This window comes from Heteronotia binoei, chromosome 21, assembly GCF_032191835.1.
Source record: "Heteronotia binoei isolate CCM8104 ecotype False Entrance Well chromosome 21, APGP_CSIRO_Hbin_v1, whole genome shotgun sequence".
Lineage (NCBI taxonomy): Eukaryota > Metazoa > Chordata > Lepidosauria > Squamata > Gekkonidae > Heteronotia > Heteronotia binoei.
The window spans coordinates 93,247,532-93,262,085 of record NC_083243.1 but is presented as its reverse complement, the minus strand read 5'-3'; the positions used below and the strand labels follow the sequence as shown (position 1 = coordinate 93,262,085).

The 14,554-nt window shown below is 46.9% G+C and overlaps 1 protein-coding gene across 1 annotated transcript in view; it reads left to right on the top strand.

Moving 5' to 3' along the window:
- The window catches only part of LOC132589094 (alpha-(1,6)-fucosyltransferase-like), a 242,221-nt gene that overhangs the window by 198,937 nt on the left and 28,730 nt on the right, over positions 1–14,554 (top strand). The window contains exon 9 of the mRNA XM_060261716.1: positions 8,820–8,970. Coding sequence (XP_060117699.1) covers positions 8,820–8,970 — 151 coding nt within the window. The remainder of the gene's footprint in view (positions 1–8,819; positions 8,971–14,554) is intronic.

The following is a 14,554-nucleotide window of genomic DNA, read 5'->3' as shown; positions in this document are numbered from 1 at the left end:
TTTTTCTCAGTTTGAAAAACAGTTTTTAAGAATAGCGGCCTGCTTTTACAGATGGAGATTGTCAAAGGAGTTTTGTTAACATTATTAGATCAGGCCACAGAAAACATTTGTTTTTTGGGGGAAATGCAGCCTGCCTTGAAGACCTATTTGAAGTGATACATCACTTCAATTCTCCCTTGAGTTAGAAAAGGGATTCCTACTGTCAGGAGCAGGAGATGGCTGGCAACTGTTTCCCTTAAAAAGGGAGGCATTTATTCTCTGTCTTTTTTTAAAAGACAGAGAAGAACATGTCACTGTTACTTAAAACTTAGATAATGATTCAGTGACAGTGGATAGTTTTTGCACTTTGAAGTGAATGCTTGCAAGAAAGCTTTAGATTCAGAATCAGAAACATTTATGATACATAAATAAAATTAAAGTGAGATTGTTGTAAGTAAAGAAGATCAAACTGATTAAGTATGACTACTTTGTAGATAATAATAATCAGCTTATCTGCAATTAATGCTGGAACTTTACCACCAGGTTTTCAATTTTCCAATTCAATAGCATCCAAAACCTTTAACTAGGATTTGGTGACTGATGTAAAAGATAGGTTTCAATTTATCATTTATTGAGTGAAAAATTACTTTTTTTTTGTCTGACCTGAATCTATTAACCATCAAGTTCATTGGTGTTCTCAAGATCTAGTATTAAGGAGAGTGAGAAAACACTCTCTTTAATAACTTCTTCCATCCCATATAAAACAACCCCCCCCCTGTCAAGCATTAGATTTCAGAATAACCAGTCCTTGGTTTTTGATACAAAGTTTGGTTTATTGATATTCCATGTGGCTCAGCCGAGCTAGGTATTGGAACTGATACAGTATAACAGTGAGATACATACTTAAAGATGGCACATCAAAGGATTCTATAAACCATTCTACATTCACGTGTGAAACTTCACACTGTAACTTCCTTATCTCTATTATGGCTGGCGCTTCCTGGGTCCAAGCGTGGCTGGCCTGGGAATTGGTGCCAGGAGGTTTTATCTTCAAAGAGTGCATTCCTGCATTTGTTAGTAAAAGCGAAAGAGTTCTCTACTTTGATGTGCCTAGGTTTTATTCATGGTTAGTAACATTTCTATATTTTAATAGCTACCATCAGAAAGGAATAAACTATGCTTGACATACTGCCCCCCTAAGCTCTTGCTGAGGGTTTGTCTGGGTGCAGTAGGTAAAATCTTTTCACGAGGAGGGGGGCTCTAAGGTCAGAGGACTTTACCCATTCATCACAACTGGTGGGAAAGTACTTCCAACGAACTAGATAATACAGCGCCCCCCCCCCTTTTTCTTTAGCATCCAGTATCTCCCACACTTCATGGTGACTCTGACCCTTCACCTGAATAGGTTTGGGCTCTGGTGGGCGGGGGTGCCAACTCGTAGCCCCCGGATCTCGCCAAAGAAGGCTGCAATGGAAAACAGGGTGGATTTTACTAAACTAGTTTTGGTAGTTCCAGCTCCACTGTCACTTTGTTTATCACCCTCTTTATTTTGAATAGCCCCAGATATTTGTAAGCGAGCTTCCTGGAAGTCTGGGGTAATGGTAAGTTCTTTGTAGATAAGAACAGTCTCCCCTAATTTGAAATTCCATTCTGGGGTGTGCTTTTTGTCATACTGAGCCTTGTAGTCTCGTTTAGCCATTTCCAGGTTCTCCTGGATTATGGCCCACCCTTTTCCCAAAGTTTCCCACCACTGCTGACAAGACGTAGGTGGTGTGGCCCCATTATTACTAGGTAACAGGTGGAAGGGTTTCCCTTCATAGCCATTCACAATCTTAAAGTGGTTGCTTTGGTTGAGCTATGAAGACTATTATTGTACCCATATTCTGCAAACGGCAGTAGCTCCACCCAGTTGGTCTGCTGGTAGTTTACATAGCACCGCAAGTATTGCTCTAGAAGTGTGTTCACGCGTTACGTCTGCAGGTGATAGGCAGAGCTTAAGGATGGCCAGACCTGCAGCTTGCTCCATGCCTGTTAGTTTACAAAACTCCTGCCAGAAGTTGGCAAAGAATTGCGGCCCGCGGTCGCTAATGACCTTATCCGGGAATGAGTGGACCTTAACAACATGCTGGAAAAATAGGTAGGCTAGCTTTTTTGCGGTGGGCAATCTCTTACAAGGGATGAAATGTGCTTGCTTTGAAAAATTATCTACTACCACCAATATCACAGTCCGCCCCTGGGAAGCTGGTAGCTCTACTACAAAGTCCATTGAGACCACAGACCATGGGCATTCTGCCGTGGGGGTGGTTTGGAGAAGACCCCAGGGGGGTTCCCACCTCGCTTCTTGGCCATTATGCACACTGGGCAAGTAGTCACAAATTCGGAAATATCTTTTTTTATTTGAGGCCACCAAAATTGTCTAGTGACCAAATGTAGCATCTTCACATACCCGAAATGCCCAGATAGTTTGTTACAATGACAGTGTTGCAGAACTTCTTGCCTTAGTGCCTTTGGCACATACAGTTTCCCATCACGATACCAAAACCCCCCGGTCCCCTTAATCAACCCCTCTGGTCTCTCTTCTCCTTCGCGTTCCGCTTCCTCGATCAGTCTATTCCCCCCCACCATGGTTCTTCCATTCCTTTCTTTTTCCCCGAATGGGTGTCACTGTGCCTGCTACAGCACTGGGAGGGATGATAGAGTCTACTACCTCCTCTTTTTGACTCTCGTGTTGGGGCAATCTGGAGAGGGCATCAGCTAAGAAATTTTTCAACCCGGGGATATGTTTCAGAGTGAAATCAAATTTCGCAAAGAACCCTGCCCACCGAATTTGTTTCTCGATCAATTTCCTGCGCCCCGTCAGTGCTTCTAAATTTTTGTGGTCTGTCCAGATCTCAAATGGCACTCTCACTCCCTCTAGCCAAGACCGCCATGTCTTTAATGCAAAAATCACTGCAAACGCCTCTTTATCCCACACCGACCAGTTGCGCTGCTCCTGTGAAATTTTTTTTGAAATGTACGCGCAGGGACGTAACCTCCCCTCTGAGTCTCTCTGCATTAATATGGCTCCGATGGCCATGTCAAAAGCGTCGCACTGGACCACGAAGGGTTTAAGTTCGTCGGGGTGGGTTAGTACTGGCTCGCTTGTGAAGAACCGCTTAAGTTTCTCGAACGCCTTTTGGCAGGCGGGAGTCCAGGCCAGTTTTGCCCCCAGTTTTTTCACTTCGGGACCCTTCTTCTTAGTCTTAAGTAAGGGGGAGCATCACCTGGGCAAACCCCTGAATGAAGTTTCGGTAAAAATTTGCGAATCCGAGGAAAGATTGTAACTGTCTACATGTCCTTGAGGTTGCCCAGTCTAATAATGCTTGTATTTTGGCGGGGTCCATGGCTAGCCCTTTCCCGGACACTCTGAACCCCAAATAGTCTAATTCAGTTTGGTGGAACTTGCATTTGAACAGTTTGGCATACAACTTGTGCTCATACAAGGTAGTGTGTACCTTCCTCACTAACTGGACATGGGACGCCATGTCTTTCGAGTAAATAATGATGTCATCCAGGTACACCACCACCCCCTTATACAAGTACTCTCTCAGCACTTCATTTATAAAATTCATAAACACTCCTGGAGCCCCTTGTAGTCCAAAAGGCATCACCAGGTATTCAAATTGTCCCATCGGGGTGTTGAAAGCTGTGTTCCACTTGTCCCCCTCTTTGATCCACACTCTAAAATATGCGTCCCCCAGATCCAGCTTGGTGAAAATGGATCCTTCGGACACTGTGCTTAGTAGGTCTTTGATCAGGGGGATGGGATAGGCGTTTGACATAGAAATCCCATTTATCCCACGAAAGTCAGTGCAAAGCCTGAGGCTCCCATCCTTCTTTTTCTGGAATAGCACCGGTGCCACGTGCGGGGCGGTGGCTGGTCTAATAAAGCCTCTTTTGAGGTTTTTGTCTATGAATTTTCTCAGTTCGGCCTTCTCCGCCCACCCCATGGAGTATAATTTGGCTTTAGGCAGTTCCTGCCCGGGAATTAGCTCAGTGGCCATATCCTGCTTGTCTATTAACACACAGTGAGACCTGGGTCCAGTGGGATTTTTTTTCCCTACAAACTTGAGGAAAACCCCAGGTTTGCAAAAAATAAAACACCCTGAAATCTAAAAACAGAACACAACAAATCTAAAACAAAACACAACAAATAATAGAACCAATATCTATAGCTTTAATGAACAAGTGCCCAATTATCTCATCAGACAACATTCTGAGATCTCAGTGCCCATTTTGGGGGTTGGTAGGCAACTACAAGCTCTGCTCATGACCTGAGTTCAATCCTGGCGGAAGCTGGGTTCAGGTAGCTTGCTCAAGGTTGATTAAGCCTTCCATCCTTCCAAGGTCAGTAAAATGAATACCCAGCTTGCTGGAGGTAAAGTGTAGATAAATGGGGAAGGCAATGGCAAACCACCACGTAAAACGTCTGCTGTGAAAACATCGTGATATGATGTCACCCCAGAGTCGGAAATGACTGGTGCTTGCACAGGGGACTACCTTTAACTTTACTAGGCAACTACAATAACATTGCCAAGCTGTCCAAGCCTTTGTTTCTGTTAGTCAAAGGCATGGTGAGGGGGAGACTGCAAAAGGGTAAAGATGGAAAGGAGAGAAGCAAGCAAGGGAGGAGAAGCTGAAAGGGGAGAGAACAGAAAAATAGGTAGGGATAGAAGAAAAGGAAACGGATGCCAAAGGAGGGAAAGGAGCAAAAACAGAGGCCTGTGTGGGGAGGGGAGGAGGAGAAGAAGATTTATATCCTGCCCTTCTCTCTGAATCAGAGTCTCAGAGCAGCTTACAATCTCCTTTATCTTCTTCCCCCACAACAGATACTCTGTGAGGTGAGAGGGGAAGATAGGTGGGTATTAGGATGGCCAGACCTGCAGCTGCAACCTTCAGGAGCTTGTGGGGGTGGAGCCTCAGGAAGGTAGAGCATCGCTCGTAGACACCATGATGACACTTCGAAGTTATCACCCAGAAGTGATGTCATGCATCTGCAACAGTTTAGGGATCCTTCCAATCTCTTGTGTAAAAACCAGAAGTGACAAAACAGCATTTCTAATGTCATTTTCCCCAGTTTTCTCCTGCTGACTGATGGAATGGGTGTGAGTGATAACATGTAGGAACAGGAGATTGCCTACCATAGGAGGGTAGCTAGCATACTTAGCATTCTTTCATCTACACCAGGTTATGTCACTAGCTCCCTACCTGTCTTGCCAAGACCTGGCCACAGTAATCCAGACAACCGTCACCTCTAGGCTGGATTACCATAACTTGCTCTACACTGAGCTTCCCTTAAGGCTGATCCAGAGATTGCAGCCGGTCTAGAATGCAACTGCATGGGTCCTCATGTGTACCTCATTGAGGGCACATATTCAACCTGTGCTCCACTAGCTACACTGGCTTCCAGTTGAGTACTAGATTAGGTTTATGGTTTTGATATTAACCTTTAAAGCCCTAAACAGTCCAAGACCAGCATATCTGTGGGACCGTCTCTCTCGGTACATCCCCCAAAGAGCATTGCACTCAGCCAATGACAACTGATTAGTGATCCCTGGCCTGAGAACAATCCGGTTATCCTCAACCAGTGACAGGGCCTTTTCAGCTCATATGATACAAGCGAGAGAGAGATCATGCTGCTGCTGTGGCATGACTCTAGAGTTGTTGCGCTGCAGTGGTGGCACAATCTCTCCATTGTACCCTGTGGGCCCACAGGGTACAGTGGAGAGATCGCTCTGCAGCTGTGAGGTGACCCCAGGGCCTGATAAGAGATTCCTCCTCCAGCCATGCCGTTTCTGCCTGGCAATGGGGCCAGCATACCAACCCTACTGTCAGGTAGAAAAGCCTGACAGCATTTCAACCCTTCCCCTGCCCTGCTTCCAAGCAGAGTGAAGGGAAAGAGGGGAGTTAAAGAGAATCCAGACATTTCTTCCTGGCAGTGGGGCTAGTGCACCGGCCTTGCTGCCTGGCAGAAATGCCTGGGATCCTTTAAAAAAAACCCCTTTTCCGTTGCCTTGTTTTGAAGCAGGGAAAAGGGGTAGTTAAAGGGAAGCTAGGCGATCAGTGGGGTGACAGATGTTGAATCCAGATCATCCTCACATCCGGAAAGCCAGGTATTTCTGCCTGGCAGTGGGGCCAATGTGCCAGCCTTGCTGCCAGGCAGAAATGCCTGGGATTCATTCAACCCCCCCCCCTTCCCTCACCTCACTTAGAAGCAGGGCGAAGGGAAAGGAGGAGGTTAAAGGGAAGCCAGGTGTTTCTGCCTGGCAGTGGGGCCAATGTGCCAGCCTTGCTGCCAGGCAGAAATGCCTGGGATCCATTCAACCCCCCCTCCCTTCCCTCACCTTACTTGGAAGCAGGGCGAAGGGAAAGGAGGAGGTTAAAGGGTTAAAGGGAAGCCAGGTGTTTCTGCCTGGCAGTGGGGCCAATGTGCCAGCCTTACTGCCAGGCAGAAATGCCTTGGATCCTTTCAAACCTCCCTTTCTGTTGTCTCGCTTAGAAGCAGGGCACTGGGAAAGGGGGGAGTTAAAGGGCAGCATTTCTGCCTGGCAGCAGGGGCCAACGTGCCAGCCCAGCTGTCAGGCAGAAATGCCTGACAGCCTTTCAAACCCCCCTTTCTCTCCCTCACTTCCAAGCGGAATGGAAAGTGGGGAGTTAAAGGGAAGCCTGAGTTCTGCCTGGCTTTCAGGATCACCGTATAGGAGCTGAATCTATTAAACTCATATACAGGGATATCTAATCAGGAAGCCGAATCAGTTCAGAGACTCTGATTCAGCTTCTGGGGAGCCAGTATAGCACCATATAAGTGTTATACTTTTTTTTTCCTGGCTCAGCTGAGCCTAATGCATATCCCTAGCCCCAACCTGGTGGATCTCTGTCTAGTGAAACCATAAGACCATAAGAGAAGCCATGTTGGATCAGGCCAATGGCCCATACAGTCCAACACTCTGTGTCACACAGTTGCCAAAAAACAAAACAAAACCCAAGTGTCATCAGGAAGTTCACAAGTGGGGCCCTGCAGGACTTGAAACAATTCTACTTGAGCCTGCAGGATGGAGATGTTCCATCAGGTATATGGTTGAGGATAGCAACGGTTAAATGAACACTACCCCAATTTTGTAATACTGTCCATCAAACATTCCTTACAGATAGTATTAGCTGTAATTGCAATACATTGGTTTGATTGCGCGCTATCATAGGTTAATTGTTATTGTTACTGTTATTATTGTAAAGTTATTTTTAACTATTTCATCAAATTGTAACCTGCACTCAGCCTTGCACCACAGGGAAGGTTGGGATAGAAATCAAAAGTAATAAATAAACAGTAGGTACAGAATGATGCCAGGAAAGGGAGATGCTACGGGGGGCTGCTGAGGGAGGGAAACAGAGAGTGAGTATATAAATGGGCAATTTTTTGAGTGGAGGATGGTAAGCAGTGGGGTGGTGCAGGGCTCAGTACTGGACTCAGTCCGATGCTTTTTAGCTTGTTCATTAATGATTTGGAGTTGGGAGTAAGCAGTGAAGTGGCTAAGTTTGCAGATGACACTAAATTGTTCAGAGTGGTGAGAACCAGAGAGGATTGTGAGACACTCCAAAGGAATCTGTCGAGGCTGGGTGAATGGGTGTCAACGTGGCAAATGAGGTTCAATGTGGCCAAGTGCAAAGTAATGCACATTGGGGCCAAAAATCCTAACTATAAATAGAAGTTGATGGGGTGTGAATTGGAGGAGACTGACCAAGAGAGAGGTCTTGGGGTCGTGGTAGATAACTCACTAAAAATGTTGAGAGAGTGTGCGACTGCAATAAAAAAGGCCAACGCTATGCTGGGAATTATTAGGAAGGGAATTGAAAACAAATCAGCCAGTATCATAATACCCTGTATAAATTGATGGTGTGGCCTCATTTGAAGTACTGTGTACAATTCTGGTCACGGCACCTCAAAAAAGATATTATAGCATTGGAAAAAGTGCAGAAAAGGGCAACTAGAATGATTATAGGGATGGAACACTTTCCCTATGAAGAAAAGTTAAAATGCTTGGGGCTCTTTAGCTTGGAGAAACGTCGACTGCGGGTTGACATGATAGAGGTTTACAAGATTATGCATGGGACAGAGAAGGTAGAGAAAAAAGTACGTTCTCCCTTTCTCACAATACGGGAACTTGTAGGCACTCAATGAAATTGCTAAGCAGTTGGGTTAGAACTGATAAAAGGAAATACTTCTTCACCCAAAGGGTAATTAACACATGGAATTCACTGCCACAGGAAATGGTGGCAGCTACAAGCATAGGCGGCTTCAAGAGGGGGCTGGATAAACATATGGAGCAGAGGTCCATCTCTGGCTATAACCACAAGGTATAGATGGAACTCTCTGTCTGGGGCAGTGACGCTCTGTGTTCTTGGTTCTTGGGGGGCAGCAACAGTGGGAGGGCTTCTAGTGTCCTGGCCCCACTGATGGGCCTCCTGATGGCACCTGGGGTTTTTTTGGCCACTGTGTGACACAGAGTGTTGGACTGGATGGGCCTGATCCAACATGGCTTCTCTTATGTTCTTATGAGGGAGGAAATAACATGTAGAGAGCAAGATGCTCCTTGTAAGTCCTAGGGTGTCCCCCACTTGAAATATTTGTTTCTCTCTCACACCCCTGTCATCAATTATTAATATCTGTTTAGAATACTCTAATAAAAAGCCTCAGATCTAATTTTGTATCAGGTAGCAGGAAATTATAAATAGTAGCTTCCTGACAGCAAAATGTATGCTGATTTAAATATTGTTTTATTTGATATTATGATGTATTTTTCCAGATACCCAAACTATGAATTTATTAGTGACAACTCCATATCATGGTCAGCAGGTCTCCATAATCGGTACACTGAAAATTCTCTGCGTGGTGTTATTCTGGATATACACTTTTTGTCTCAGGCAGACTTCCTGGTTTGTACATTTTCATCACAGGTAAGTGATTATGTATTATGGTATAATATTATATGTCTCTATACCGGTAGTACAAATAATAAAGGGCTGTCTTTATACAACACTCTGAACTTTGAGGGAGGTATTTGTTAATTTCCTGCATTGTGCAGGGGTTGGACTAGATGACCCTGGAGGTCCAACTCTATAATTCCAGTATTCTATCTGACATGTATATTATATGTTATATATATAGATTTTATATATTAAAGAGCAAGGGTGAAAGAATAGAACCTTGTGGCAGCCAAAAGATAAATTTCACCCAGTTGATTATGCACTTCTGGTGGAGATTTTTTTGTGTTGAATTAGACAGACAAGCTTGAAAGGCTATGCCCTTAATATGAATTCCATATTCAAGCTGGTGGATAGGTGTGGCATGGTCACTTGTACCAAAGGCTGCTGAAAAGTCCTATAGTATCAACAAGAACATTGCCCCCTGTCCTGTTTTAAACAAAGCAACTAAATGCAATGTCCCTCTCGGCTTGGCTTCGCGAACGAAGATTTAAGAAGGGTGCAATAGTCCACGTTTGCTGCAGGCTCGCTGGTGGCTGACAAGACCAATGTGGGACAGGCAGGTCCGGCCACAGCGGCTGCAGGGAAAAGTCTGATTTAGGGTTGGTCCTGTAGCAGTGCGATTCTTCCTCAATCTCCTTTTGTCCTCAAGACCAGCTATGCGTGCGTTCTCAAAGGAAGAGACAGCCTGGTGGATGGTGTGCCTCCATGCTTTGCGATCTGAGGCTAGGTCAGACCACTGGCGATGGTTGATGTGACAGGTGCTAAGGGATTTCTTCAAGGAGTCCTTGTACCTCTTCTTTGGTGCCCCTCTATTTCGATGGCCGGTGGAGAGTTCGCCATACAGGGCAATCTTGGGAAGGCGGTGGTTTTCCATCCTAGAAATATGCCCTGCCCAGCGCAGCTGCGTCTTCAACAGCAGTGCCTCGATGCTGGTAACCTCTGCCCGCTTGAGGACTTCAGTGTTGGTCACAAAGTCACTCCAGTGGATGTTGAGGATGGTGCGAAGGCAGTGCTGATGAAAGCGCTCAAGGAGTCGCAGGTGATGACGGTATAAAACCCACGATTCGGAGCCATAGATGAGGGTTGTCATCACAACCGCTTTGTAAACAGTGATCTTTGTGCCTTTTTTCAGATGCTTGTTGCTCCACACTCTTTTGTGCAGTCGGCCAAATGCACGGTTTGCCTTTGCCAGCCTGTTGTCAATCTCCTTGTCGATCTTGGCATCTGAGGAGATGATGCACCCCAGGTAGCTGAACTGCTGGACTGTCTTCAGAACTGATTCACCCACAGTGATGCAGGGAGGGTGATAATCTTCCTGGGGTGCAGGCTGGTGGAGAACTTCTGTCTTCTTCAGACTAACTTCTAGGCCGAATAGCTTGGCAGCCTCTGCAAAGCAGGACGTCATATGCTGCAGAGCTGATACCGAGTGGGAGACGAGTGCAGCATCATCAGCAAACAGTAGCTCTCGGATGAGTTTTTCCATTGTCTTGGAGTGTGCCTTTAGTCGCCTCAGGTTGAACAGGCTGCCATCGGTGCGATAGCGGATGTAGACACCATCGTCCTCATCTAGATCTACTGCGGCTCTTTGAAGCATCATGCTAAAGAAGATCGTAAAGAGAGTTGGCGCGAGAACGCAGCCTTGCTTTACACCTGTGCCTATTGGGAAGGGCTCCGAGAGGTCGTTGCAGTGTCTGACTTGGCCTCGCTGGTCTTCGTGTAGCTGGATGATCATGCTGAGGAACCTTGGGGGACATCCTAAACGTTCCAAGATTTGCCACAGGCCTTTCCTGCTAACGGTATCGAAAGCTTTGGTAAGGTCGACAAAAGTCACATACAGAGCCTTGTTCTGTTCCCTGCATTTCTCTTGGAGCTGCCTGAGAACAAATACCATGTCGGTGGTGCTCCTGTTAGCTCTGAAGCCGCACTGGCTCTCTGGGAGGAGTTCTTCTGCAATGGTGGGCACCAGTCTGTTCAGGAGTATTCTGCCAAGGATTTTGCCTGCGATGGAGAGCAGGGTTATCCCCCGGTAGTTGGAGCAGTCTGACTTTTCCCCTTTGTTCTTGTATAGGGTGATGATGATTGCATCGCGAAAGTCCTGTGGTAATTTGCCTTGTTCCCAGCAGGTGACAAGTACTTTGTGAAGTGAGCTATGTAGTACTGTGCCCCCATGCTTCCAGATCTCTGGTGGAATTCCATCAACTCCTGCTGCCTTGCCACTTTTCAGTTGCTTGATGGCTTTAACAGTCTCTTCTAGGGTGGGGATCTCATCCAACTCTGTTTTCACCGGTTGAAGTGGGGTGAGGTGGATTGCTGAATCTTGAACTACGCAGTTGGCACTGAAGAGAACCTGAAAATACTCCGACCACCGGTTCAATATGGATGCCTTGTCTGTGAGGAGCACTTGGCCGTCTGCACTATGCAAGGGACTCTGAGCCTGATATGATGGACCATATACTGCCTTCAGGGCTTCGTAGAACCCTCTTAAATCACCAGTGTCTGCACACAGCTGGGTTCTCTCTGCAAGCTTGGTCCACCACTCGTTCTGAATGTCTCGAAGCTTGCGCTGGAGGTTGCTACATGCAGCGCGAAAGGTTGCTTTTTTCCCAGGACAGGAGGGCTGAGCAAGATGTGCTTGGTAGGCAGATCTCTTTTTTGCCAGTAATTCTTGGATCTCTTGATTGTTCTCATCAAACCAGTCCTTGTTCTTCCTTGTGGAGAACCCGAGGACTTCTTCAGAGATCTGCAGGACGGTAGTTTTTAGGTGTTCCCAGAGTGCTTCTGGAGAAGGGTCTGTGGGGCAACTGAGGTCCTCAATTCTTGACTGGAGTTTTGCCTGGAAGGCAGCTTTAACTTCGGCTGACTGGAGGCTGCCAACCTGAAACTTCCTCCGAGGGATACCTCCTCTCCTGGGTGTGGGTTTAAAGTGAAGACGGAGATTGCAGCGTACAAGACGATGATCTGTATGACATTCTGCGCTGGGCATTACTCGGGTGTGTAAGACATCTCGAAGGTCTCTCTGGCGCACCAGAATGTAGTCGATAAGGTGCCAATGCTTGGACCGTGGGTGCATCCAGGTTGTCTTCAGACTGTTCTTCTGCTGGAAGATAGTGTTGGTGATGGTGAGCTGGTGCTCCATGCAGAATTCTAGCAGGAGGCGCCCGTTGTCATTGCAGTTGCCAATGCCGTGTTTGCCAAGTACTCCTTTCCAGGCTTCCGAGTCTTTACCTACTCTGGCATTGAAGTCGCCAAGGATGATCACCTTGTCCTCTGTAGGGGTCTTCCGTATGAGGTTGCGTAGATCAGCATAGAACTTGTTCTTTTCTGCAGGATCTGCTTGAAGGGTTGGGGCATACACACTGAAGAGTGTTGCATGCTGCTTGTTTTGAAGTGGGAGGCGCATGGACATGATGCGATCTGAGTGACCTGTTGGAAGGTTTTCGAGTTTGGAGGCAATGGAGTTCCTGACCATAAAGCCAACGCCAGAAAGGCGGCTCTCAGCCTTTGACTTACCCGACCAGTAGAGGGTATAGCCAGCACCGTGTTCTTGAAGACTACCTTCCTCAGGGAAACGGACCTCACTGAGAGCTGCTATGTCGATATTCAACCTGAGAAGTTCGTGGGCAACTAGAGCAGAGCGTCGTTCAGGGCGACCACTGCCTACTGTGTCAAGCATGGTTCTGATGTTCCAACACGCAAGCTTTAGTCTTTGCACACTTTGTGAGGCAGGTGCATGCCTTTTCTTTGTTGTTATTTTTCGACCGCAAGTAAGGATGCCCGTTGACCGCGGCTAGCCAACTGGGGTGGGGGAGACGAGCTTTGTTTAGGCCACCTTTTCTAGGCCCCTCTCCGTGTGGAGCAAGCAGTGCTGTCCCTAGATAAGGCTGCTTGGTCGTTCAGGGTGCTGCCGAAAGATGCTTTCGTCTCCGGGTTAGCATCAGGCGACCAATATCCTGAACCGCCTACATGCAGGATCGGGACTGCGGCTTCCAGTGGCACCTTCCACCTGCCGTTTCGCCCCTTGCCTATCGCTGCAGGACTTGATGCGTTGTGGGTTGTGTGTGTGGATATGCCCTTTAGGCCTGCGCAGAGGAATTTTTTAGGTGAAGCGCAGTGTGCGCGGTACTGGCTCCACCCTTTCACCTGGGGGTCATCTGCCATGGCCCAGTAAGCCGGGACGCCGGCAGTGAGTCCTCCAGGTGGTAGGTGTTACATTAACGAGCTCAATCTGCCCGGGTTTGATGTTAGAGTTTTCCTTCTCTTAGGCTGACGAGGTTGGTGGGCCCAGCCTGCCCATCCGGTTATACCGCCGTACACTTCGGTCGCACCATGACGTAGCAAACTCTGTGAAAACGGGGGGGACCAGCGAGAAGGTGTTGCTACGGATGCAGTAATGCAGGAGAGGCCATTGCAGTGACCATCTGCCAGGCATAGCCAGACAGTGACCACGCGGCGTTCACTACACCGGGAGAGGAGAGGCTATGTATTGCGCATGCACTTTCCCTGGGGGGGTAGGATTCCCAGAGGGAGCCCACCCCCCACCCCCCCAAATGCAATGTCCAGCAATGCAACTAAAACCTTTTTGGTACCAAACCCAGGCCTGAAACCAGATTGAAATGGGTGAAGGGTAGATGTGTCATTCAGGAAACCCTGGAGCTGCTCTGTTATCACACAGTCTGTCACCTTCCCGAGAAAAGGTAAATTGGAGACTGGCCTGTAATTGCCTACCTCATCCCTAGCCAATGAAGGCCTTTTGAGCAGAGATCTCAGAACTGCCTCCTTCAAAAGCCTTGGGAAAGCCGCCTAAAAAATCGGGGAGGAGCATAAAGTTAAGAAGAAAGAGAAGGGGGTAAATTTGGAACTTTTGGAAATTAAGCTAAGCAGGAAAGTGCAGAAAAATAACTGCTATTTGAAATACCTGTGGCTTTGAACCCCCCCCCCCCCGACATAGCAGAGTTGCTGATCTTCAAGACGACACAGGAAGTGACGTTTTACAACTATCGTGGGATTACCAGCCATTGAGAACGAGACTTCATGGCCAGAAAGTCAAGAAGTGATTATCGAAAGAAGGGAAGTCTTCAAGTCTCCAGGCCACCTCTACAACCAAAAACCATAGAGAAACAGCGGCGGCCATTAAAGAAGGGTCAAAGGTTTTAAACTTTTAAAAATAGAACGAGACTTTAAAAATTTATAAAACCGGCAGGAATCATCCCAAAAAGATGAAATATTTTGGACTATATGTTTCAAATTAAAATTTAAGGGCTATTGGAAAAAGGAAAACTTTTTTTAAAAGGGGCTTGGAAATGTTGCGGCCGCCATTTTGGAAAAATTAAGAACTTTAAAAATTAATATCTTGAGCTAGGAAGCTCAGAGGACAGCAATTTTAGGCTTGTTGGAAAGGGCATGCTCTAATCTATTGAACTCTGTCATTGGATTGCTGATTGGTGAAGTCAACTCAAGAACCCATTTTATGCAATGGGAGGACAGTGATGTCTGACCAGAAGTTGGGACCAAGGCTTACACGTCTGAGACAGCCTCTGTGGGGGAAGGAAAAATG